The sequence below is a fragment of the Hemitrygon akajei genome, chromosome 4 (genome assembly GCF_048418815.1).
Source record: "Hemitrygon akajei chromosome 4, sHemAka1.3, whole genome shotgun sequence".
Classification (NCBI taxonomy): Eukaryota; Metazoa; Chordata; class Chondrichthyes; order Myliobatiformes; family Dasyatidae; genus Hemitrygon; species Hemitrygon akajei.
The window spans coordinates 7177150-7201721 of NC_133127.1; the positions used below are offsets into that span (position 1 = coordinate 7177150).

At 44.1% G+C, this 24572-nt stretch overlaps 1 protein-coding gene across 3 annotated transcripts in view; it reads left to right on the forward strand.

Annotated features, from left to right (window-relative positions):
* The window catches only part of LOC140726096 (tetratricopeptide repeat protein 31-like), an 88281-nt gene that overhangs the window by 17772 nt on the left and 45937 nt on the right, over window positions 1-24572 (forward strand). For all 3 annotated transcript variants that reach the window (XM_073042048.1, XM_073042049.1, XM_073042050.1), the window contains exons 2-5: window positions 7468-7550; window positions 8719-8821; window positions 10112-10296; window positions 13148-13231. In XM_073042048.1, coding sequence (XP_072898149.1) covers window positions 7468-7550; window positions 8719-8821; window positions 10112-10296; window positions 13148-13231 — 455 coding nt within the window. The remainder of the gene's footprint in view (window positions 1-7467; window positions 7551-8718; window positions 8822-10111; window positions 10297-13147; window positions 13232-24572) is intronic.

The following is a 24572-nucleotide window of genomic DNA, read 5'->3' on the forward strand; positions in this document are numbered from 1 at the left end:
TGGAGAAGATCCGCGCGCCGTGCAGGTTTGCTGCAAAGTCCTGAATGTGCGGCACAGGGTAGCGGTCCGGTGTTGTAGCCTCGTTCAGCCTGCGGTAGTCGCCGCACGGTCTCCAGCCCCCTGTCGCCTTGGGCACCATGTGCAGGGGAGAGGCCCATGGGCTGTCGGACCGCCGAATGATCCCCAATTTCTCCATCCTCTTGAACTCCTCCTTCGCCAGTCGGAGCTTGTCCGGGGGAAGCCGCCGAGCGCGGGCATGGAGGGGTGGTCCCTGGGTCAGGATGTGGTGCTGTACACCGTGTCGGGGCATGGCTGCCGTGAACTGCGGTGCCAGAACCGATGGGAAATCCGCCAGGACCCTGGTGAAGTCGTTGTCGGACAGCGTGATGGAGCCGAGGTGAGGGGCTGGCAACTGGGCTGCACCCAGGGGGAATGTCTGAAAGGTCTCGGCGTGAACCAGTCTCTTCCTGGGCAGGTTGACCAGTAGGCTGTGAGCCCGCAAGAAATCCGCACCCAGAAGCGGTTGGGCTACGGCGGCCAGTGTGAAGTCCCACGTGAACTGGCTGGAGTCGAACCGTAGCTGCACCGGACAGGTGCCATAAGTCCTTATTGTGCTGCCGTTCGCGGCCCATAGGGGGGGACCCGGCACCCTGCTGCGGGTGTCGTAACTCGTCGGAGGTAAGACGCTGATCTTGGCACCGGTGTCGACCAAAAACCGGCGTCCCGACTGTTTGTCCCAGACATACAGGAGGCTATCCCGACGGCCAGCCATCGTAGCCATCAGCGACGGCTGGCTCTGGCGTTTCCCGGGAACTGGCAGGGCGTCCGGGAACTGGCAGGGCGGGCGGCAACGGCGGGCTTCTGCGCCCCACCGCTGGTGGTAGAAACACCAGTGCTCGTTGGGCTCCATACCCCGGCCTCTGGGTTTAGCGGGCTCTGCAGCCGGGCCTGGACTGGTTTGCTGCTGGGAGCGTGGCCGGGTGATCTGTGCGACGGACGCCCCACTCACCTTCTTGGCGTTCCACAGCAAGTCCGCCCGGGCCACCACCTTCCGGGGGTCGCTGAAATCCGCGTCGGACAGCAGCAGGCGTATGTCCTCGGGCAGCTGCTCCAGGAAAGCCTGCTCAAACATGAGGCAGGGTGTGTGTCCGTCGGCCAGAGACAACATCTCATTCATTAAAGCTGATGGAGGCCTGTCTCCCAAGCCATCCAGGTGCAGTAAACGGGCAGCTCGCTCGCGGCGGGAGAGCCCGAAAGTCCCTATGAGCAGGGCTTTGCATGCCGTGTACTTGCTGTCCGCCGGGGGAGACTGTACGAACTCCGCGACCTGGGCCGCTGTGTCCTGGTCGAGGGAGCTCACCACGTAGTAGTAACGGGTGTCCTCTGAGGTTATTTGCCGAACATGGAATTGGGCTTCTGCCTGCTGAAACCATAGGTGAGGTTGTAGCGTCCAGAAGCTTGGCAGCTTCAAGGAAACCGCGTTAACAAACGCAGCGTCTGCCATCTCCGGTCCAAAAAAACGTTTGGACCGTCAGGGTCACCAATGTAGCGGGGTGCTACGCGCAGCGCTGAAATTACGACACGGAGTCGATAAACTGCAACCACAGAATAAGTTTATTTCAAAAACACAGTCTTGCTTTAAAGCCTGTCTCCCCCACTCGATACTTCGAGAGGCACGTAACTGAAACTCCTTGAGGCTATCTACCTTTGTCTCTGGCTCTGGCTAATTGTCAGCCGGTTCGAGTGTGCTAGTGATTGGGTTGCCACACTATTGTATTTAACCTGACCACTTTGGCCTTCATGGAGCTGCTACAGGATTATGAGGAATTTCAGGCGATGGCCAAGATTCGACAGAATGTTCCAGAGACTATTGCAGCTGTCTGTATCAAAGGCGTTGGTCAAGTCAGTGAATGCTGTGTACAGTACATAATAATAAAAATTAAATTACAACAAGTTTATATAAAAATGAAAAAAATTAAATTAGATTGGTAGTGCAAAAATCAAGGGGGGGAAATTCGTGAGGTAGTGTATGTAGGTTCATTGTCCATTCAGGTTTATTGTCTGTCGAGGGGAAGAAGCTGTTTTCGACATGTTGCATGGGTCTCTTCAGGTTCCTGTACCACCACCTCAATGAGAAGAGGGTATGTCTTGGGTGACGGTCTTTAATGAAGAATGCTGCCTTTTTGAGGCATCGCCTTTTGAAGTGTCCTCAATGCTGATGGAGCTGGCTGAGTTTGCATCTTTCAGCAGGTTTTTCCGATCCTGTGCAGTGGCCCCTTCATACCAGACAGAGATGCAACCAGTTAGAATGCTCTGCACAGTACATCTGTAGAAATTTGCAAATGTCTTTGGTGACATACCAATTCTACTCAAGCACCTAATGAAATGAGGCTTGTTGTCATGCTTTCTTTGTAACTGTGTAGAAAAGATTTCTAAGGATGTTGCCCTGTCCTGACAGAGAGGGTATACAGGCTTTGACTTTATTACTTAGTGCAGGGGTGCAGCGGTAGCCGGGACGCACCCAGCACATCTTTAAGAAAAAAGCCGAAATAAACAAGCTAATTAATTAGGTGCCGCCCGGCACGTAAATGTCAGCCCAGATCAGAGGCAACGCAATCGGCAAATTAGAAGTTTTTTTCTGTTTCTTAGTTTTATATGTTTTCCTGTCATGGGATGGCAGTGTAAATATGCTGTACTGTATCTGCTCTATGATATGCTGTACTGCTTTGTAAAATAAGAATAAATAATAATAAAAATTTGAATTACAAACAAAAAGATGTGTCGGGTGCGTCCCTGCATGCTTCGCGGATCGGTATTGGTCCGCGGCCCGGAGGTTGGGGACCACTGACTTAGTGTGTAGGAGACTGACAGCTGATGTTATAGAAGTATATGAAGTCATAAGGGGTATTGACAGGGCAAATGCACTCGGTCTTTTTCCCCCAGAGTTGGAGAATCAAGAACTAGAGGGTACAGACTTAAGATGAGAAGAAAAATATAAGAAAACATAAGATGCAACATTTTTTACACAAAGGCTGTTATCTATGTGGACTGATCTGTCAGAGGAAGTGGTTAGAGCAGATACAACAACAATATTTAAAACACATTTTGACAGGTTATTTGGATCAGAGATGTTTACAAATTTATGGTTCAAAATTAGGCAAATGGGATTGGCTTGTACGGGGCATCTTGGTTGGCATGGGCCGGTTGGGCCAAAGAGTCTGTTTCTGTGCGAGTGTGACTATTTAAGACATCTAAAGGCTAATTGAAGGTACCTCTATCTGGTTTACTAGAAAGTCTTCAAACAGTGTGCAAAAGACAACAAACTATGCAAATACGAAAAGAAATCATTATACTGAATAAATAAACAGTAAGTATTGAGAACATAAGATGAAGAGTCCTTAAAAGTGAGTTCATAGGTTCTGGGAACATTACAGTGATGGGGTGAATGAAGTTGAGTGAAGTTATCTCCTCTGGTTCAAGAGCCTGATGGTTGAGGGATAACTGTTCCTGAACCTGGTGGCGTGGCAGCAGCAAGAAGAGAGCATACCCTTGGTGGTGGTGACAATGGATGCTGCTTTCAGGCAGCAGCACCATATATAGATGTGCTCAGTAGTGGGGAGGGCTTTACCTGTGATGGACTGAGCCATATCCACTATTTTTCATTCATGGGTGTCGGTGTTTCCATCCCAGGCCGTGATGCAACCAGTCAGTATACTCTTCACCACACATCTGTAGAAGTTTGTCAAAGTTCAGAGGTCATACCGAATCTCCGCAGACTCCTGAGGAAGTAGAGGCACTGCTGTGCTTCCACTTGCATGCTGGGCCCAGGACACATCCTCTGAGAAACCACCTTCTCCCTCTGTCATCAGATTTCTGAATGGACAATGAATCCACTCAAAATTTCGTTTCTGCTCTTTTTCCACTGCTTATTTAATTTAAAAAATATTTCTTATTGTAATTTATAGCTTTTTATTAGAGCAATGTACTGCTGCCACAAAACAGCAAATTTCACTAAGTGCCAGTGATTGTAAACCTGATTCTGATATTTCTGATTAACTCTGTGGTTAAGAAGAGTCAGCCTATGGGCAAGGTGGCATCTTTGCCTTCGGAGATTAGTATCTGCATCGTGTAGTGGTTCAGGGGAGTAAGGAAATCAATGTTTCTGTGTTTCTAAAACTGATTTGGTATCACCCAGGACAGGCCCTCTTCTCATCAGGAAGGAGGTACAGAAGCCACACTTAGGAACAGCTTCTCCCCCTCTGCTATCTGATTTCTATGTGGACATTAAACCCATGAACTCTATCTCACTACTTTTTTTATTTCTGTATTTGCACAGCTTATTTTAATATAACAATTTAATAATAATAATAATAATAATAATAATAGGCATCCGTTAGTCTTGAGAGACCATGGATATGCACCTTGGAAGGTTTCCAGGGCACAGGCCTGGGCAGGGTTGTATGGGAGACTGGGAGTTGCCCATGCTGCTAGTCTTCCCTCTCCAGGCCACTGATGTTGTCCAAGGGAAGGGCAAGGGCGGATACAGCTTGGCACCGGTGTCGTCACAGAGCAATGTGTGGTTAGGTGCCTTGCTCAAGGTTATATGTATATATACTCACTGTAATTCAGTTTTTTTCTGTTTTTATCATTGTACTGTTTCACAACACATGTCGGTGATATGAAACCTGATCCTGATTCCTTGCTACATTGAAGAAATGCAGCTCTAAGATCGCGGTGGAGATGTAGCAGCTGTTTGGAGTAAGGTGAAGCAGACTATGTCTGGTGGAGGTCACGGTCTAAAGCAGTGAATGACAGCTGGTGCTTCCCCGTGTATTCAGCATCAAGAATGACATCATCTCTCACAAAGGAGAGGCATTGACACGAAAGAGATAGCTGAAGAGATTGTGAAGGCATTAGTAAAGGTCTTTCAAGAATCACTGGATTCTGGAATGGTTCTGGAGGACTGGAAACTTGCAAAAGGGAGAGAGGCAAAAGAAAGTAAATTATAGGCCAGTTATCCTGACTTCAGTGGTTGGGAAGATGTTAGAGTCCATTATTAGTGATGATCTTTCAAGATACTTGGAAGCACATGATAAAGTAGGCCAAAGTCAGCGTGGTTTCCTTCAGGGGAAGTCTTGCCTGACAAATCTGTTGGAACTCTTTGAAGAAATAACAAGCAGGATTAGACAAAGGAGAGTCGATGGATGTGGCTTATTTGGGTTTTCAGAAGTCCTTTGATAAGGTTCCACTCATGAAACTGCTTAATAAGATGAAAGCCTTGGTGTTACAGAGACTATACTGGCATGGATAGATGATGGGCAGGAGGCAAAGAGTGGGAATAAAGGGGGCCTTTTCTGGTTGGTTGCCAATGACTAGTCGTATTCTGCAAGGGTCGGTTTAGGGACGACTTCTTTTCACATTATATGTCATTGATTTGGATGACAGAATTGGTGGCTTTGTGGCCAAGTTTACGGGCAATACAAAGATAGGTGGAAGGGCAGGTAGTGTTGAGGAAGCAGGAAGTCTGCAGAAGGACTTAGAATGGGCAAAAAATATAGTGTAGGGAAGAGTATGGTCATACACTTTGGCAGAAAGAATAAGGGCACAGACTATTTTCTCAACAGGGAGAAAATTCAGAAATCAGAGATGCAAAGGGACTTGGGAGTCCTTGTGCCGAATTTCCGAAAGGTTAATATGCAGGTTGAGTTGGCGGTGAGAAAGGCAAATGCAATGTTAAAGCACTGGTCAGACCACATGTGGAGCATCGTGAGTAGTTTTGTGCACCTTATCTAGGAAAGGATGTTCTGGCATTGGAGAGGGTCCAGAGAAGGCTTACAAGAATGATCTCAGGAAAGAAAGGGTTAACATTTGAGGAGTGTTTGATGGCTTCGGGTCTGTACTTGCTGGAGTTTAGAAGAATGAGAGATTTATAGTAAGTTGTAAGGCCTCGATGAAGTGGATGTGAAGAGGATGTTTTCTATAGTGCTGGAGTCTAGGACCAAAGGGATGTCCCTTTAGAACAAATGAGGAGGACTTTCTTTAACCTGAGAGTAGTGAATCTGTGGGGTTCATTGCCACAGACAGCAATATATAGGGTAAATGCAAGCCGGCTTTTTCCACTGAAGCTGAGTGTGACTAGAACTAGAGGTCATGTGTTGAAGAGTGAAAGAGGAACCTTTTTCACTCAGAGAGTGGCAAGCTACACCAAAAGTGATAAATGCAGGTTCAGTTTCAACAGTTCAGACAAATTTGCTGTGCATTGACAGGAAGAGTTTGGAGGGCTCTGGTCCCTGTGCTGGTTGATGGAATGAGGCAGAATAATAGTTTAGCACAAACTAAATGGGCTGAAGGGCTTGTTCCAGTGTGGTATTGTTCTATGACTGTGACTGTCATATCTTGGAGGTTGGAAGATCGCCAGACTTGTAAATATATTTTAAGTACATTATTAATTATTCTTAGAGCAATAGACATTGGATTTAGAGTGGAGCGATTACAATAGGTGTAATGAATAGATGTGCAGAGAGCCATTCGCAGAACGAGGCCATGCTCTGCCGCCATGTTGCTTGAGGTCTTGCTGCACGCAGGCGTGGGCTGAGAAGCTGTGAATAGAATCGGGCATTGTGCAGTCCTCAGAATGGGGAGGGGGGGGGGAAGGAAACCTCATTGAAACCTATCAAAGATTGAAAGGCATTGATAGAGTGGTTGTGGAGAGGATATTTCTTATAGTGGGAGAGGTTATGACCAGAGGGCACAGTCACAGAATAGAGGGACTTTCAGATGAGGAGGAATTTCCTTAGCTAAAGGGTGGTGAATCTGTGGAATGCATTGTCACAGACAATGCTAATGCTCAAGTTCAGGGCCAGCATTGGGAAATGATTCATGCAATCCTGCAGGATTCTCCCAAATTATTGTTGAGACTGGATGGAGAGGGATCCGATTTCGAGGTTGGCTTTGATTTTGTTCCTACTAAGGGATATAACTCCACGGGTTGTGGTTGGGTCAACGTAGTTAAAAATGAAAGCTGACTCATGGAATATTCAACAGTACATAATATGTTCAAAGAGATGAATGCTCTTGCTGTATTCCAGAGGTGAAGTGAAAAGAACAGTGATACATAAAGAAGCAAGGTTCACCAGGGCCTCTCAGACTGTTTCCTGGTTTCTGAGTATTTGCTGTTCAAAAATAATAATCTGGGTGTTCATTATGGTGTGAGGATTTGGTCACATCAATGTGGAATGTTTTCCATTCAGACAGGGGATAGATGGATCCTTTCTCTGGAACCTGGGATTGGATCCTGGAAACAAAGTGAGTCAGCCTCTCCCCTCTTTCCCCCAGCTGAGCCGGGCGGTGAGACGAGGTCAGGGGAGGGAGTGTGGCAGGGAACTGCTGGTAGCCGGCCAGTACTGGGCCTTCTGTGGTGAAGTGGGGATTTTTAAAATTCCTCTACGATTTGCTTTTCCTTTGCAGAGGATCACTTCGCGTTACCTTTGAAGCCTACAGGAAACATTTACCAACATGACCAGCAGGACAATGCGACGGTGACTACTCAGGTACTGATCTAGCGAGTCAGGCCACCTACAATTTCAATGTGATGTGTTAGCTTCTCTGTTCGTCAAGTTCCTCAACATCCTTTTCTCTGTACTCTTTCAATCTTATTGACATCTTTTCTATAGATGGGTCACCAAACTGCAGAGAATACTTGAAAATCAGACCACCTCAGCATTTTATGTATACAATTTACTGTAACATCCCAACTCCTATACTTAATACTTTAACTTATGAAGGCCAACGTACCAAACACTTCTTCCAAGGAATTATGACTTGTTCCCATGCTATGTCCAGTCTATGGTCCATGTCACCGGGGAGAGTTTCTTATGATATGCGATGGTCAGTTGTTTCAGGCCTCCCACCCGCCAGTCTGTTTATTTCCCCCCTCCATCCCCACATTCTCCCCTCTTCCTGATTTTATTTACTGTTCACAGGGGCATCCGTAGTGACAGTGTATAGTTCCTCTTCCCCTGAGGTTCCTACCCTGGTAAGGTTACAGGGAGAATGCGGTTGAGAGGGAAAATAAATTAGTCTTGATCAAATGGTGTAGCAGACCTGATGGGCCAAATGGCCTAATTCTGCTGCTATGTCTTATAGTCTTATTGCTCATAGACTGCCACAATAAGGCCACACTCAGATTGGAGGAGCAACACCTTACACTCCAACCTGATGGCATGAACATTGATTTCTTAAACCTCTGATAATTTTCCCCATCCCCTTTACCATTTCCCCCTTTCCCTTTCACCTTATCTCCTTAGGATGCAATATGTATACGTGACCCTGACCAATGGAGGGCCTCATCACAGTTCTGTGTCCTTTTGCTTGGCCACTGCCCCTTTCATTCTGCTCTGTGCAGTGATGTCGCCTCCAGTTCTGAACGCATTGCCCACCTAATGCACGGTCTATATTTGAACCTACAGTATGAACGTGCAATCTCATTGTGTGGAATATGTTAATTTTGGTGGAGCATTGGCATTGACTGGTCTGGGGGTGGCAGGGTTGGTGAGTGTTGCAGCGTAGATGGGTTGAGAGTGGATGCAGTTTGCGTCCTGAGGAGAGGAGACAAAAGACCAAGGCTTGTCTAGTATTCTCTGGGTCCTGTTCACTGCCGGATTGCTTGCTTTTGCCTGCTCTTACTGGTGACTGTTACCCTTCTTTTCTCTCTTGCAGAATATGGAAACTCTGTTGGAAAACGTGTTGGAGGACAATCCAGTTCATGTTCATCAGTTTCTCTTTGACACTGAGTCGGCCATGATGCAGCATCACATCTTTGGTAACTGGTGGTATTGTTCTCTCCTGTGATGAGCTATCTGCTGCTGTCCCTCCCCCATCACTACTTTCTTAATGGCACGAACATCAATTTCTCCAATTTCCAGTAATCTCTCCCTCTTCCCCACCCCACCTTTTTTTCCCCCATTCTTTATTCAGGCTTCCCTCTCACTCCTTCTCTTCTCCTCACCTGCCCATCGCCTCCCTCTGTTACCCTTTCTCTCATGGTCTAACATCCTCTTAATCAGATTCCTTCTTCAGCCCTTTACCTCTTCCACCATTCACCTCGCAGCTTCTCACTTCATTCCCCCTCTCCCACCCACTCACCTTCCTCCTCACCTGGTCTCATCTATCATCTGCCAGCTTGTTCCCCTTCTCCTCCCCCCACCTGCTTATTCTGGTTTCTGCCGCTTTCCTTTCTAGTCCTGATGAAGGGTGTAAGCCTAAAACATCAACAGTTTATTCCCCTTCATGGATGCTGCCTAACTTGCTATGTTCTGCCAGCATTTTGGTTTTGTATGTTGCTCAAGATCTTCAGCATCTGCAGAATCTCTTGTGTTTAAGGTTTCCGTCCAACCAGGCTATGCTCTCTTTTCATTTCTACCATTGGGCAGGTGGTATAGGAGCCTAAGGTCCCACACCACCAGATTCAGGAACAGTTTGACCTGCCAACCATCAGGCTCCTGATGTTGACAACTCTACTCACATATACACAGAGAGAGAGAGAGAGAGAGAGAGAGAGAGAGAGAGAGAGAGAGAGAGACACACACACACACACACACACGCGCGCGCGAACTCAGCAGGTCAAAGTGGAAATGAGTCAATGTTTCAGGCCGACACCCTTCACTAGGATTGGAAAGGAAGGGGGATTTTAACATCTTCCTCCTTCCTTTACAGTCCTGATGAAGGATCTCAGCCTGAAACGTCGACTCCATAGTTGCTGCCTAGCCTACTGTGTTCCTCCATAATTTTGTGTGTGTTCTGGATTTTCTTGTGTATATGGCAGCTTATATGTACTTTGATAATAAATTTACTTTGAACTTTCCCCTAAAAATGACAGCCTCAGTAGATAGGGTGGTCAGGAAAGCATGTGGGATGCTTGCTTTAAATAGCTGGGGCACAGGGCAGGACAGGTCCAAGGGGCCAAGTGGACTCTTATTCCTCATCTGTATATTTGCCTGTGTCTTTGGGGACCTGAGGCAAGGTTCAGCTCAGTGCCAAGAGGTGAGTTGGGCTTGGGGTGTCTAGCTGAGAAGCAACACTGATTTATGATAGGCTCATGTCACTGCTACAGATTCCAGTGAAGAGGAGGGCACCTACGATGATGAAGATGGATCCAATGGCGACAGTGACCAGAGATACCCGGATACCTTCTGTGGATTGCGGAGAAGTTTCCTTTGCGATCCTCCAGTGCAGCCAGCAGGGCTGAAAAGCTTCCCAGATCCAAAGGGATCCAGTTTGTACAGAGGCTCAGCTGAGGTGGGTAAATGTGAGGTCCAGCTGAGAACAATACCCAAAGGAATTGCCCACCTGTATTGGGGCTGAGGGTTTGGGTCACTGCCGATTGCAGTGAGATCACAGTCTGGACCTTTGTTTAAGAGATGTGGGCTGAGCCAGCATTTACTTGTCCCTACTTGGTTGCCCTTAAGAAGCTGGTACTGGACTGCCTTTTCTCAACCACTGTAGCCTTTGAGGTGATCATGCATTGTGAACGTGACAACGGAATGTGTGCCGACACTTGTGGGCTGTCCTCACCACATCTTTGGCCTTTTATTTGTTTGTTTAGAAATACAGCTTGGAACAGGCCCTACTGGCTCTTTGAGCGGCACCACCAGCAACCCACATATTTAACCCTAGCCTAACTACGGGACAATTTATAATGACCCATTTACCTTCCAACTGGTACATCCTTGGACTATGTGAAGAAACCAGAGCACCCAGAGGAAACCCGCGTATTCACGGGGAGGAACATGCAAACTCCTTCACAGATGACATTAGAATTGAACTCAGAATTCCAATGCCCCGAGCTGTAATAGCGTTGCACTAACACAAGTGATGTATTTTACTGTATGATCGATGTACATGTGATAAATAAATCTGAATCTGATTAAATAATATGATTTTTAAGATTAGCTTAATTTGTCACATGTACATTGAAACTTGCAGGGAAATTGCAGTGTTTGCGTCAACAACCAACATAGTCCAAATATGTGCTGGGGAGTGGGGAGGGGGTAGCCTATATTAGTCACCTCACTTCCGGTGCCAACATAGCATGCCCACAAATTACTGCCCCTAGTCCTTTCATCTTGGGAATGTGGGAGGAAACTGGAGCACCCGGAGGAAACCCACGTGGTCACTGAGAGAATGTACAGCAGAAAGTCCTTACAGACAGTGGTGGGACTTGAAGCCCAGTTCAGTAACGTATTGCGCTAACCACCACACTCCCAGCCATGTCTGGGACATAACCACATTGCTGTTGGGGAGCTTGTTCTAGGATTTTAACCCAGCGACGGTGAAGAAACAGTGAGGTATCTCCAAGTCAGGATGATGGTGGCTTAGAGGGCCAGTGCTTATCTATCCCACTGTACCCTTTCTGACCTGAACCAGTATTAGACCTTTGTTCCACCCTGGGCCCGTGTCTCAGAGAATGAACCTCAGGGATATACTGTAGATTTGACTAAGTGCGACAGATCAGGGGCAGTACATTTTGGCCCAATTAAGTGGTTGCGCCAATTAGCCGAAGTTTCATGGAAATAGTTAAAAAGGTATAGAACAGACAAATTACCATTTAACAGAGTACAAATTAGGTACAGTGGGTCCCGGTTAATTGGGCCACTGGATAATCAGGGCAGTGTTTATTTAGGACAACTCTTAAAGAACAAAAATCAAATTGAGAAAAAAGTTGGGATTCCCTTCATTTATTTGGGACACTATTCTGTTTAATTGGGACAGGAGACTTGCAGAACCATTTCTAAATAGCAGCAGTGGTGTGCACTTGTGAGGCCATTTGACACTACACCATGCTTAGAGTGAACAGTTTTTAAATATGTTAGTTGCTTGTGCTTGCATTATGTTATCCATTTGGGCCGATGGACGTTGATTGGAAAAAGCAGTGATTTTTGATCATTTTGTTATTTATTTTGACAGGTTATGAAGGCAGTCCGTTATCTGCACTCGGTGTCAGCGCTAATTTTGTTCATTTAGAGTCATCAAAAGAAAACAATTCTGATTAATTCTTCCATCTATACCTATTAGAACTGATACACAGTTTTATAATACTGTAGAAGTATTGGTAATGTTCTAATTTGTTCTGTTTTTAATTTAATATTTTTTTACTCAGTTAAATAGTAGTTTGTCTATGTATGCCTTTTAACTTTGGCTAATTGGGACAGTCACTCAATTGGGCCCAAATGTACTGGTCCCAGTGTGTCCCAGTTAACTGGAATCCACTGTATTTCATGAAAGGCAGAACAAACTAGAGCACCACCAGTACTTCTATAGTACGATAAAACTGTGTACTACTTCCTAATAGGTATGCACAGAGGAATTCATCTGAATGCTGTCTTGTTCTTTTGATTGACTATAAATTAAAATTAGTGCAGGCACCTCATGCAGATAATGGACGTAAAATGTTTTTGATGACATCCTCCAAATCTTCATTTGCATTGTAACATTCCAGATGATTGTTGATACCTTCAAATTCTTAGTTCCTAATTTTTGAAGAAGTGAAATCATTTCATTTTTACTCCCAGCTGTTTCTCGCCAACTATCAGCAATAAAAATCACTACTTTTTTTTTTAACCACAAACACGTACAACTGACACTAATTAAAAACTGTTCACTCTGAACACAGCCTAGTATCTAACAGTCAGACAAGTGCACGTGGCTGACACTAGTTAGAAACTGTTCAGTAACAGTCTCCTGTCCCAATTAAGTGCCACAGTGTCCCAAATAAATTAAGGATATCCCGGCTGCTTTTTGATTAGTTTTTGCTCTTTAAGAGTTGTCCTAAATAAATGGCTGGCTCAGTTAAGTGGAACATGGTGTGTAAGTGGTAACATTACGAATTTATGGTACCTTTAATACTGTAGTGTAGTGGTATGTGCAATGCTTTACAGCGCCAGCAACCCGGGTTCAATTCCTGTCACTGTCCATAAAGAGTTTGTGTGTTCTCCCCATACTGCATGGGTTTCCTGCAGGAGCTCCAGTTTCCCTTGTCCATTTGTGGGCATGCTATGGTGATGATAATTGTGGGCTGTTTCTAGAACAATCAACAGATTTCACTGGGCATGTGCTAATCTTAATTTTTTAATTGTGATGTGTCTTGAAGGAAGCTGAAAGGATTGGTCAGGAGCTGGTTAATGAAGAAGAGCAGGCGAAGAGGAAGGCCGAGAAACGGAGACTTAAGAAAAAGGTAATTGTCTGACCTGAATGACTTCTGTTTAAAAGCAGCATGCAGGGTTAATGGCAGGATTCTTAGCAGTGTGCGGGGACAGAGGGATCTTGGGATTTACGTCCATAGATCCCTTAAAGTTGTTGCGCGTTGACAGGGTGGTTAAGAAGGTTGATGATATGTGGGCCTTCATTAGTTGGAGGATTGAGTTTGAGAGCCATGGGGTAATGTTGCAGCTCTATAAAACACTGGTTAGACCACACTTGGAATATTGTGTACAGTTTATAGGAAGGATATAGAATCTGTAGAGAAGATTTACCAGGATGCTGCCTGGATTTGAGAATATGTCTTATGAGGATAGGCTGAACAAGCTAGGATTTTTCTCTTTGGAAAAAAGGTGACTTGAAAAAGATTTTTTCCCCAGGGTGGAAATGGCTAATACAAAGGGTCATAATTTTAAGGTGATTGGAGGTAAGTATAGGAGGGGGTGTCAGAGGTAATTTTTTTACACAGAGTGGAGCATGCATGGAATGCATTGCCAAGGGTGGTGGTAGAGGCAGATACATTGGGAACATTTAAGATGCTCTTAGATAGGCACGTGGATGATAGAAAATGGAGGGCTATGTGGGAGGGACGGGTTAGATTGATCTTGAGTAGGGTAACAGTTAGGCACAATATCATGGGCTGAAGGGCCCGTACTGTGTGTACTGTTCAACGTTCTAAATTCTTAACTCAAGATGTAGTTTAAAGCTTGAGGATATAGATTTAGGGTAAGGGGAAAGCAATTTTGAGGGAATTCAAGGGGGAGCTTCTTCATGCAGAGGGTGATGAATACAAGGAATGTTCTGCCTGAGAGGGTGGTGAAGTAGTAAGTGACGTCCACACGAGCACTTGAATCTCTGGCCTCAGCTGTAGAACATGGGATTGAGTACGGATGGTGCCCACTGGTTGGCATGGACACGGTGGACTGAATAGTCTTCTTGCATGCTCTATGACTGTATGGAACTGCCTCCATGACTGTCGCCCAGTAGCACACTCATCCATGAAGTATTTTGAGAATCTGGTGTTGAAGCATATCAGCTCCTATCCAAGTAGCACCTTGGATCCACTCAAATTTGCCTACTGAAGCAACAGGTCCATAGCAGATGCCGTCTCATTGGGTCTTCACACAAACCTGGAACATGTGAACAGTTAAAGATGCATATATTAGGATGCTCTTTATCGATTATAAATCAGCATTTAGTAACCATCGTCTCCTCAAAGCTAATCAGTGAGGCCCAAGACCAGGTCCTCAGTACCCCCTTGTGCAGTTAGATTCTGGATTTCCTCACTTGTAGATCCCAGTCAGTCCAGATTGGCAAAAGCATCTCCTTCATAACCTACATCAGCACAGGCGATATAGGCTGTGTGTTAGCCTCCTGCTCTACTCACTTTACACCCTGTGGCTAAGTACAGCTCCAACTCCATTTACAAGTTTGCTGATGACACTGCTGTTGTGGGCCATACCAAAGGTGGTGATGAATCAGCATAGAGCATAAAGAGATAAATAAAGCCTTTCAAGATTTTTATAATTCCTTATATCAATCAGAATTTGCTGAGGATTCTTCTATAATAGATGAATTTTTAAGGAAATTGAATATTCCAAAATTAACAGTAGAGGATAGTGTATTCTTAGATACACCTATCATGGAAACTGAAATAAAAAAGGCTATTTTTTCAATGAATTCCGGTAAAGCTTCTGGTCCAGATGGTTATTCTGCAGAATTTTTAAAATCTTTTTCCTCTATATTTTCTCCTTGGCTTTGTAAAATTTTTAAAGATGCGTAAATTATAGGTAAATTGCCACAATCTTTTTATGAAGCTTCTATTTCTTTAATCCTTAAAAAAGATAAAGACACTATTGAATGTGCATCCTATCGGCCTATATCCTTGCTGAATACGGATTTTAAGATTTTTAGTAAAATTTTGGCTACTAGATTAGAAAATATATTACCTCGAATCATTTCTGAAGATCAGACTGGATTTATTAAAAATCGCTATTCATCTTTTAACATTAGAAAATTAATTAACATTATTTATACTCCTTCATCCAAAATACCAGAATGTGTCATTTCTTTAGATGCTGAAAAAGCATTTGATAGAGTTGAATGACCATATTTATTTAATACGATGCAGCATTTTAATTTTAGTTCAAAATTTATATCATGGATTAAGTTAATATACTGTAAACCCTTGGCTTCAGTTTTTACCAATAATCAAAGATCTCCTTTTTTTCAGTTATTTCGTGGTACAAGGCAAGGCTGTCCTTTAAGTCCTTTATTATTTGACATTGCTTTGGAACCTTTGGCTATAGCCATTCGTGAATCACCTAATATTTTGGGTATTACTCGTGGGGAGGGGACGTATAAGGTATCATTATATGCTGATGATTTGTTACTATACATATCCGACCCTGAAAGATCTATTCCTGCTATTTTGTCCTTGCTTGCTCAGTTTAGTAACTTGTCTGGTTATAAATTGAATTTTAATAAGAGTGAATTATTTCCATTAAATATGCAAGTTCCAATTTATAAACATTTACCATTTAAAGTGGTTACAGATTATTTTACTTATTTAGGCATTAAGATTACTAAAAAACATAAAGATTTATTTAAAGTTAACTTTTTACCCTTAATTGGCCAAGTTAAGCAACTTGCTATCAGGTGGTCTCTGCTATCTTTGTCATTGGTTGGTAGAATTAATGCTATTAAGATGATGGTATTACCCAAATTCTTATATCTATTTCAAGCATTACCAATTTTTATTCCTAAATCTTTTTTTGATATTATTGACTCTAAAATATCTTCTTATCTATGGCAGAATAAAAATCCTAGACTAGGTAAAAAATATTTACAGAAGCCTAAGAAGGAGGGTGGTTTGGCTTTGCCAAACTTGAGATTTTACTATTGGGCAGTTAATATACGATATTTAATATTTTGGACACAAGAATTGACTGCAGCTGCCTGCCCACAATGGGTAAATTTGGAATGTAAATCTGTACAAGACTTTTCATTGTTTTCAATCTTAGGATCTTCGCTTCCTTTTTATTTATCTAAATTGAGTAAACAAATAACAAATCCTATAATCAAATATACATTGCGAATTTGGTTTCAATTTCGTAAATTTTTTGGTTTGAATAAGTTTATTTTATCATGCCCTATAATATCTAACTATTCTTTTCGGCCCTCTTTTATGGATCAAGCTTTTCTCTTATGGAAAACAAAAGGTATAACATGTTTTCGTGATTTGTTTTTAGATGATAGTGTTATGTCCTTTGAACAGCTATCTAATAAATATAATATACCTAAAACCCATTTTTTTTAGATATTTGCAAGTTAGAAATTTTTTGTATAATGAGTTACAGTCTTTTCCGAAATTATGTCCATTGGACATTACCGAAAGAATTTTAGCTCTGAACCCTTGTCAAAAGGGTTTAGTAGCTATTATTTATAATATGATCATGAAAATACAGTGAGAAGTATCAGAAAAAATTAAGAAGGAATGGGAAGAAGAACTTCATTGTCTTATATCCACTGAACAGTGGGAGAAAATCTTACTATTAGTCAATTCGTCCTCTATTTGTGCTAAACATGCCCTAATACCAGATAGATTTTACTCTTATGTTAATCCAACCTGTGACAGATGTCATTCTGATGTTGCTTCATTGACCCATGTGTTTTGGTCTTGTCCTTGTTTACAAAATTACTGGAAAGATATTTTCAGTATTATTTCAAGAGTTCTGAATATCAATTTCCAACCGCATCCTTTTACTGCAATTTTTGGTTTACCAATGGTGGATAATAGTCGTTTATCCTCTTCATCTCAACGAATGATTGCATTTGTTACATTAATGGCTAGAAGATCTATTTTATTGAACTGGAAAGAAATTAATCCTCCAACTATATTTCAGTGGTTCTCTCAAACTATCTCTTGTTTGAGTTTAGAAAAAATTAGAAGTGTTGTTTTTGATCCTTCAGTTAAATTTGAAGAAACTTGGAGACCATTTATACAACATTTTCATATGAGTTAAATTGTCTTTTCCTAAACCTCACTTTGATTATCCTTAATTATTTGGATGGAGGTTCGGAGTTATTGGCACTACTGTATGTACTTAACATTATGCAATGGCCCATGTTGGTTAGTTTTTTTTCTTTCTCTTTTTTTGGGGTTGTTTTTTTTTTTCTTTTTGTCTCTTTTGTTCATAAACACTTTGAGTTTGGGAGGCTATATATATTGATTATTATATATTTGAATGTCTACTTAAACTATTAATTATGTACTCTCAAACACTTTGTATTCATGTTTCATTTATGTTTGTTAAAAAAATTAATAAAAAGATTTTTTTAAAAAAGAATCAGCATAGAGCAGAGAGAATGAAAATTTGGCTGAGTGGTGTCATAACAACAACCTCTTACTCAACGTCAGTAAGACCAAGGAACTGATTGTAGACTTCAGGAGAGGGAGACCAGAGGTTCATGAGCCAGTACTCATTGAATTGACTTTACCACTGAGATCCTTCATATACAAAATCTTTACATTATGTCTCTGTCTAAATGTGCAATTTATGTCTACATGACAGTTAATATAACATAGAAATACAATTGTATCAGTATGAAGTAATCAGTCTGATGGCCTGGTGGAGGAAACTGTCCCAGAGCCTGTTGGTCCTGGCTTTTATGCTGCAGTACCGTTTCCCAGATGGTAACAGCTGGAACAGTTTGTGGTTGGGGTAACTCGGGTCCCAGATGATCCTTCAGGTCCTTTTTTCACACCTGTCTTTGTAAATGTCCTGAATAGTGGGAGGTTCACATCTACAAATGCGCTGGGCTGTCCGCACCACTCTTTGCAAAGTCCTGAGAATAAGGGAGGTACAATTCCCATCCCAGGCAGTGATGCAGCCAGTCCCCAAGCTCTCAATTGTGCCCCATAGAAAGTTCTTAGGATTTGGGGGCCAATACCAAATTTCTTCAACTGTCTGAGATGAAAGAGGCGCTGTTGTGACTTTTTCACCACACAGCTGATATGTGCAGACCACATGAGATCCTCGGTAATGTGGATGCCAAGGAACTTAAAGCTGTCCACCACCTCAACCCCAGATCCATTGATGTCAATAGGGATTAGCCTGTCTCCATTCTTCCTGTAATCCACAACCAGCTCCTTTGTTTTTGCAACATTGAGGAAGAAGTTGTTTCCTTGACACCACTGTGTCAGTGTAATCAATTCTTCTCTGTAGGCTGCCTCATTATTATTTGAGATTAAGCCTATCAGTGTAGTTTCATCAGCAAATTTAATTAGCAGATCAGAGCTGTGGGTAGTGACACAATCATGGGTATTCAGAGAGTAAAGGAGGGGTTTAGGACACAGCCCTGAGGGGCAGAGGTGAGGGAGCCCACTCTTACCACCTGCTGGTGATCTGACAGGAAGTCCAGGATCCAGCTGCACAAGGCAGGGTCAAGGCCGGGGTCTCTGAGCTTCTTGTTGAGCCTGGATGGAGTTATGGTGTTGAATGCTGAGCTGTGGTCCAAGAACAGCATTCTCACAGAAGCATCCTTCTCCAGAGGATCTGAGGTGGAGAGGGTCAGTAACTTTAAATTCCTGGGTGTCACTGTCTCAGAAAACCTGACCTGGATAAATCATATAAATGTAATTGCAAAGAAAGCACGACAGCACCTTCCTTAGGCGTCTGTGGAGATTCGGCATGTCTTCAAAAATCTTGACAAGCTTATAGGTGTGTGGTGGAAAGTGTACGCATTACGGCCTGGTATGGGAATACCAATGCTTTTGAGCAGAAAATCCTACAAAAGGTGGTGGATTCAGTCCAGTACCTCATTAGTAAAGCCCTCCCAGCTATTGTCCACATATACATCAAACGCTGTCATAGAAAAGCAGCATCCATTATCAGAGATCCTCAGCACCCAGGCCATGCTCTTTTCTCACTGTTGCCATCTGGTAAAAGATACAATCGCCTCAGGACTTGCACCACCAGATTCAAAAACAATTACTACCCTCACTCATCAGGCTCTTAAACAAAAGAGGTTAACTACACTCATCGATTGAGATGTTCCCACAGCCAATTATACCATTTAAGGTCCTTTTATCGTGTTATTTCATGCTCTTGTTTATTGCTATTTATTTACATCTGCACTTGCACAATTTGTTGTCTTCTATGCTCTTTCATTGATCCTGCTTACGGTTACTATTCTATAGATTTGCTGAGTATCCCCACAAGCAAAAGAATCTCAGGGTTGTATGTGGTGACATGTATGTATTCTGATAATTTTATTTTGATTTTGAATTTGATCTCACTCTGATCAACATCCAAGAATGCCTATTCACTGGAGTCTGGCTGACCTAAGGACATGGTCTTCTATTTCCAAATCCTAGCTCGGTTGCTTCAGGAGAGGTGGGAGCCTACCGGATACTGAACAGCCTGGATACAGTGGACATGGAGAGCATATTTTCTATAGTGGGAGAGTCTAGGACCAGGGAATACAGCCTCAGAATAAAGAGACGTCTGTTTAGAACAGAGATGAGGAGCAATTTCTTGAGGAATGCGGTGAATATGTGGAATGGTTCCCATGAGGATTGTGGAGGTCATATCATTGGGTATATTTAAAGTCTTAAGTAGGTATTTATTTATTTACTTGTCGATACCACGGAATAGGTCCTTCCAGCTCATGAGCTGTCCCACCCAGCAACACCAGGGCTGCGTGAAAAGAGCTACTTTTTAATCAAGGCAGCGATCAAGATTTTGAAGGCAGAGTTGCAGGGCAGTTTTTCTGAGTTGAGGAGCGACCAGTCAGCAAGAGAGATTCTTTAGAAAGGGCCAATAAGTATCGTACAAGTGTATGCAGAGTGGCCATTCCTTTGAGTGTTCTAGTCTTTGGAGCAGTTTTGGCTCACCAGGTTTGGACGAGGTGAATTGCCTTGTAACTTTCTCTCTCTCTCTCTCTCTCTCTCTCTCTCTCTCTCTCTCTCTCTCTCTCTCTCTCTCTCTCTCTCTCTCTCTCTCTCTCTCTCTCTCCCTCTCCCTCTCCCTCTCCCTCTCCCTCTCCCTCTCCCTCTCCCTCTCCCTCTCCCTCTCCCTCTCCCTCTCCCTCTCCCTCTCCCTCTCCCTCTCCCTCTCCCTCTCCCTCTCCCTCCCTCCCTCCCCCTCCTTATTTCCTCATCTGTTAGGGCATCATTGATTTGTGAGAATGGCTCCAGGAACAGTGTTTTTACTCTACATGGGATGTGGGAAGACCTCCAGTCTTCCAGATAAACATGTCTGCATCAGGTGCACTGAGTTGCAGCTCCTGAGAGAATGTATTAAAGAACTGAAGCTGCAGCTCAATGACCTCAACTCGTATAGAAGAATGAGGAGGTGATAGGAGCTACAGGGAGGTAGTCACCCCTAGGTTGCAGGAGCTGAATGTCGGGAGAAGGAGAGGCTAGTTGCTCTGATCTCAGTGGTTGGGAAGATGTTGGAGTCGATTGTGAAGGATGTGGTTTCAAGGTATTTGGAGGCACGCTAAAATAGGCTGTCGTAAGCATGGTTTCCTCAAGGGAAAATCTTGCCTGACAAATCTTATTATTTTTTGAAGAAATAACACGCAGGATAGACAAAGGAGAATCGCTTGATGTTGTGTACTTTTATTTTCAGAAGGCTTTTGACAAAGTTCCGCACATGAGGCTGCTTAACAAGCTACAAGCCCGTGGTATTACAGGAAAGATTCTAACATGGATAAAGCAGTGGCTGATTGGCAGGAGGCAAAGAGTGGGAATAAAGGGAGTTTGTAATAAAGGGAGCTGGCTGCCGGTGACTAGTGGTGTTCCACTGGGGTCTGTGTTGGGACCGATTCTTTTCATGTATGTGTTTTACTATTTATTATTTACTATTTATTGTTATGTTTATTATTTAGTGTTGCGTTTGTTATGTTATGATTGCACTGCTCCTGGGAAACGCTGTCTCATTCTGCCCTGCAGAGCTGATATAAGGTTAGAATGACAATAAAGTTTTTGAATCTTGAATCTTAATGATCTTGATAATGGAATTGATGGCTTTGTTGCAAAGTTTGCGCTCGATGCAAAGATAGGTGAAGAGGCAGGTAGTTATGAGGAAGTAGAGAGGCTATGGAAGGACTTAAATGGAATAGGAGAACTGGCAAAGAAGTGACAGATGTAATACAGTGTCACGAAGTGTATGGTCAAGTATTTTTGGTAGAAGAAATGAAAGGTTGCCTATTTTCTAAATGGAGAGAAAATACAAAAAAAAACTGAGGCACAAAGGGACTTGGGAATCCTTGTGCAGGGTTGAGTCTGTGGTGAGGAATGCAAATACAGTGTTAGCATTCATTTCAAGAAGACTAGAATATAAAAGCAAAGATTTAATGTTGAGACTTTATAAAGCACTGGTGAGGCCTCACTTGGAGTATTGTGAACAGGTTTTGGCTACTTTATCATCCAAAGGATGTGCTGAAACTGGAGAGAGTTCAAAGGAGGTTCTCAAAAATGATTCTAGGATTGAATGGCTTGTCACATGAAGAATGTTTGATGGCTCTGGGCCTGGATGCACTAGAATTCAGAATTCATTGAACAGCACTATGGGTTTACCTACACCTCAGGGACTGCAATGTTTCAAGAAGGCAGCTCATCACCACCTTCTCAAGGGCAATTAGGGATGGGCAATAAATGCTGACAACGCCCACATCCCTTAAACAACTAAATAAATAAATAAATAGATTCCAGAGGGACATTGTTTTGTTTGGCTGTATAGGTGTGCACAGTTGAATGACAATAAACTGAACTTGAACTCTGCTCATTCCACCACCCAGGGGAACTGCATTAACTCCGATCCCTGACAACCTGGTATTGTGTTAACTCGGGGATCCACCCCTGATCCATGTGCCAGGTCGCTGCATTGACCGAGGGCTCAGTTTGTATTCCTTACCCAGGTTGCATTGACCGAGGGCTCAGTTTGTATTCCTTACCCAGGTTGCATTGACCGAGGGCTCAGTTTGTATTCCTTACCCAGGTTGCATTGACCGAGGGCTCAGTTTGTGTTCCTTACCCAGGTTGCATCGACCGAGGGCTCAGTTTGTATTCCTTACCCAGGTTGCATTGACCGAGGGCTCAGTTTGTATTCCTTACCCAGGTTGCATTGACCGAGGGCTCAGTTTGTATTCCTTACCCAGGTTGCATTGACCGAGGGCTCAGTTTGTATTCCTTACCCAGGTTGCATTGACCGAGGGCTCAGTTTGTATTCCTTACCCAGGTTGCATTGACTGAGGGCTCAGTTTGTATTCCTTACCCAGGTTGCATTGACCGAGGGCTCAGTTTGTGTTCCTTACCCAGGTTGCATTGACCGAGGGCTCAGTTTGTGTTCCTTACCCAGGTTGCATTGACCGAGGGCTCAGTTTGTGTTCCTTACCCAGGTTGCATTGACCGAGGGCTCAGTTTGTGTTCCTTATCCAGGTTGCATTGACCGAGGGCTCAGTTTGTATTCCTTACCCAGGTTGCATTGACCGAGGGCTCAGTTTGTATTCCTTACCCAGGTTGCATTGACCGAGGGCTCAGTTTGTGTTCCTTACTCAGGTTGCATTGACCGAGAGCTCAGTTTGTATTCCTTACCCAGGTTGCATTGACCGAGGGCTCAGTTTGTGTTCCTTACCCAGGTTGCATTGACCGAGGGCTCAGTTTGTATTCCTTACCCAGGTTGCATTGACCGAGGGCTCAGTTTGTGTTCCTTACCCAGGTTGCATTGACCGAGGGCTCAGTTTGTGTTCCTTACCCAGGTTGCATTGACCGAGGGCTCAGTTTGTCTTCCTTACCCAGGTTGCATTGACCGAGGGCTCAGTTTGTCTTCCTTACCCAGGTTGCATTGACCGAGGGCTCAGTTTGTATTCCTTATCCAGGTTGCATTGACCGAGGGCTCAGTTTGTGTTCGTTACCCAGGTTGCATTGACCGAGGGCTCAGTTTGTATTCGTTACCCAGGTTGCATTGACCGAGGGCTCAGTTTGTATTCGTTACCCAGGTTGCATTGACCGAGGGCTCAGTTTGTGTTCGTTACCCAGGTTGCATTGACCGAGGGCTCAGTTTGTGTTCCTTACCCAGGTTGCATTGACCGAGGGCTCAGTTTGTGTTCCTTACCCAGGTTGCATTGACCGAGGGCTCAGTTTGTATTACTTACCCAGGTTGCATTGACCGAGGGCTCAGTTTGTGTTCCTTACCCAGGTTGCATTGACCGAGGGCTCAGTTTGTGTTCCTTACCCAGGTTGCATTGACCGAGGGCTCAGTTTGTGTTCCTTATCCAGGTTGCATTGACCGAGGGCTCAGTTTGTGTTCCTTATCCAGGTTGCATTGACCGAGGGCTCAGTTTGTGTTCCTTACCCAGGTTGCATTGACCGAGGGCTCAGTTTGTGTTCGTTACCCAGGTTGCATTGACCGAGGGCTCAGTTTGTATTCGTTACCCAGGTTGCATTGACCGAGGGCTCAGTTTGTGTTCGTTACCCAGGTTGCATTGACCGAGGGCTCAGTTTGTGTTCCTTACCCAGGTTGCATTGACCGAGGGCTCAGTTTGTGTTCCTTACCCAGGTTGCATTGACCGAGGGCTCAGTTTGTATTCCTTACCCAGGTTGCATTGACCGAGGGCTCAGTTTGTATTCCTTACCCAGGTTGCATTGACCGAGGGCTCAGTTTGTGTTCGTTACCCAGGTTGCATTGACCGAGGGCTCAGTTTGTGTTCCTTACCCAGGTTGCATTGACCGAGGGCTCAGTTTGTCTTCCTTACCCAGGTTGCATTGACCGAGGGCTCAGTTTGTCTTCCTTACCCAGGTTGCATTGACCGAGGGCTCAGTTTGTGTTCCTTATCCAGGTTGCATTGACCGAGGGCTCAGTTTGTGTTCCTTACCCAGGTTGCATTGACCGAGGGCTCAGTTTGTATTCCTTATCCAGGTTGCATTGACCGAGGGCTCAGTTTGTGTTCGTTACCCAGGTTGCATTGACCGAGGGCTCAGTTTGTATTCGTTACCCAGGTTGCATTGACCGAGGGCTCAGTTTGTGTTCGTTACCCAGGTTGCATTGACCGAGGGCTCAGTTTGTGTTCCTTACCCAGGTTGCATTGACCGAGGGCTCAGTTTGTGTTCCTTACTCAGGTTGCATTGACCGAGGGCTCAGTTTGTATTCCTTACCCAGGTTGCATTGACCGAGGGCTCAGTTTGTGTTCCTTACCCAGGTTGCATTGACCGAGGGCTCAGTTTGTATTCCTTACCCAGGTTGCATTGACCGAGGGCTCAGTTTGTATTCCTTACCCAGGTTGCATTGACCGAGGGCTCAGTTTGTGTT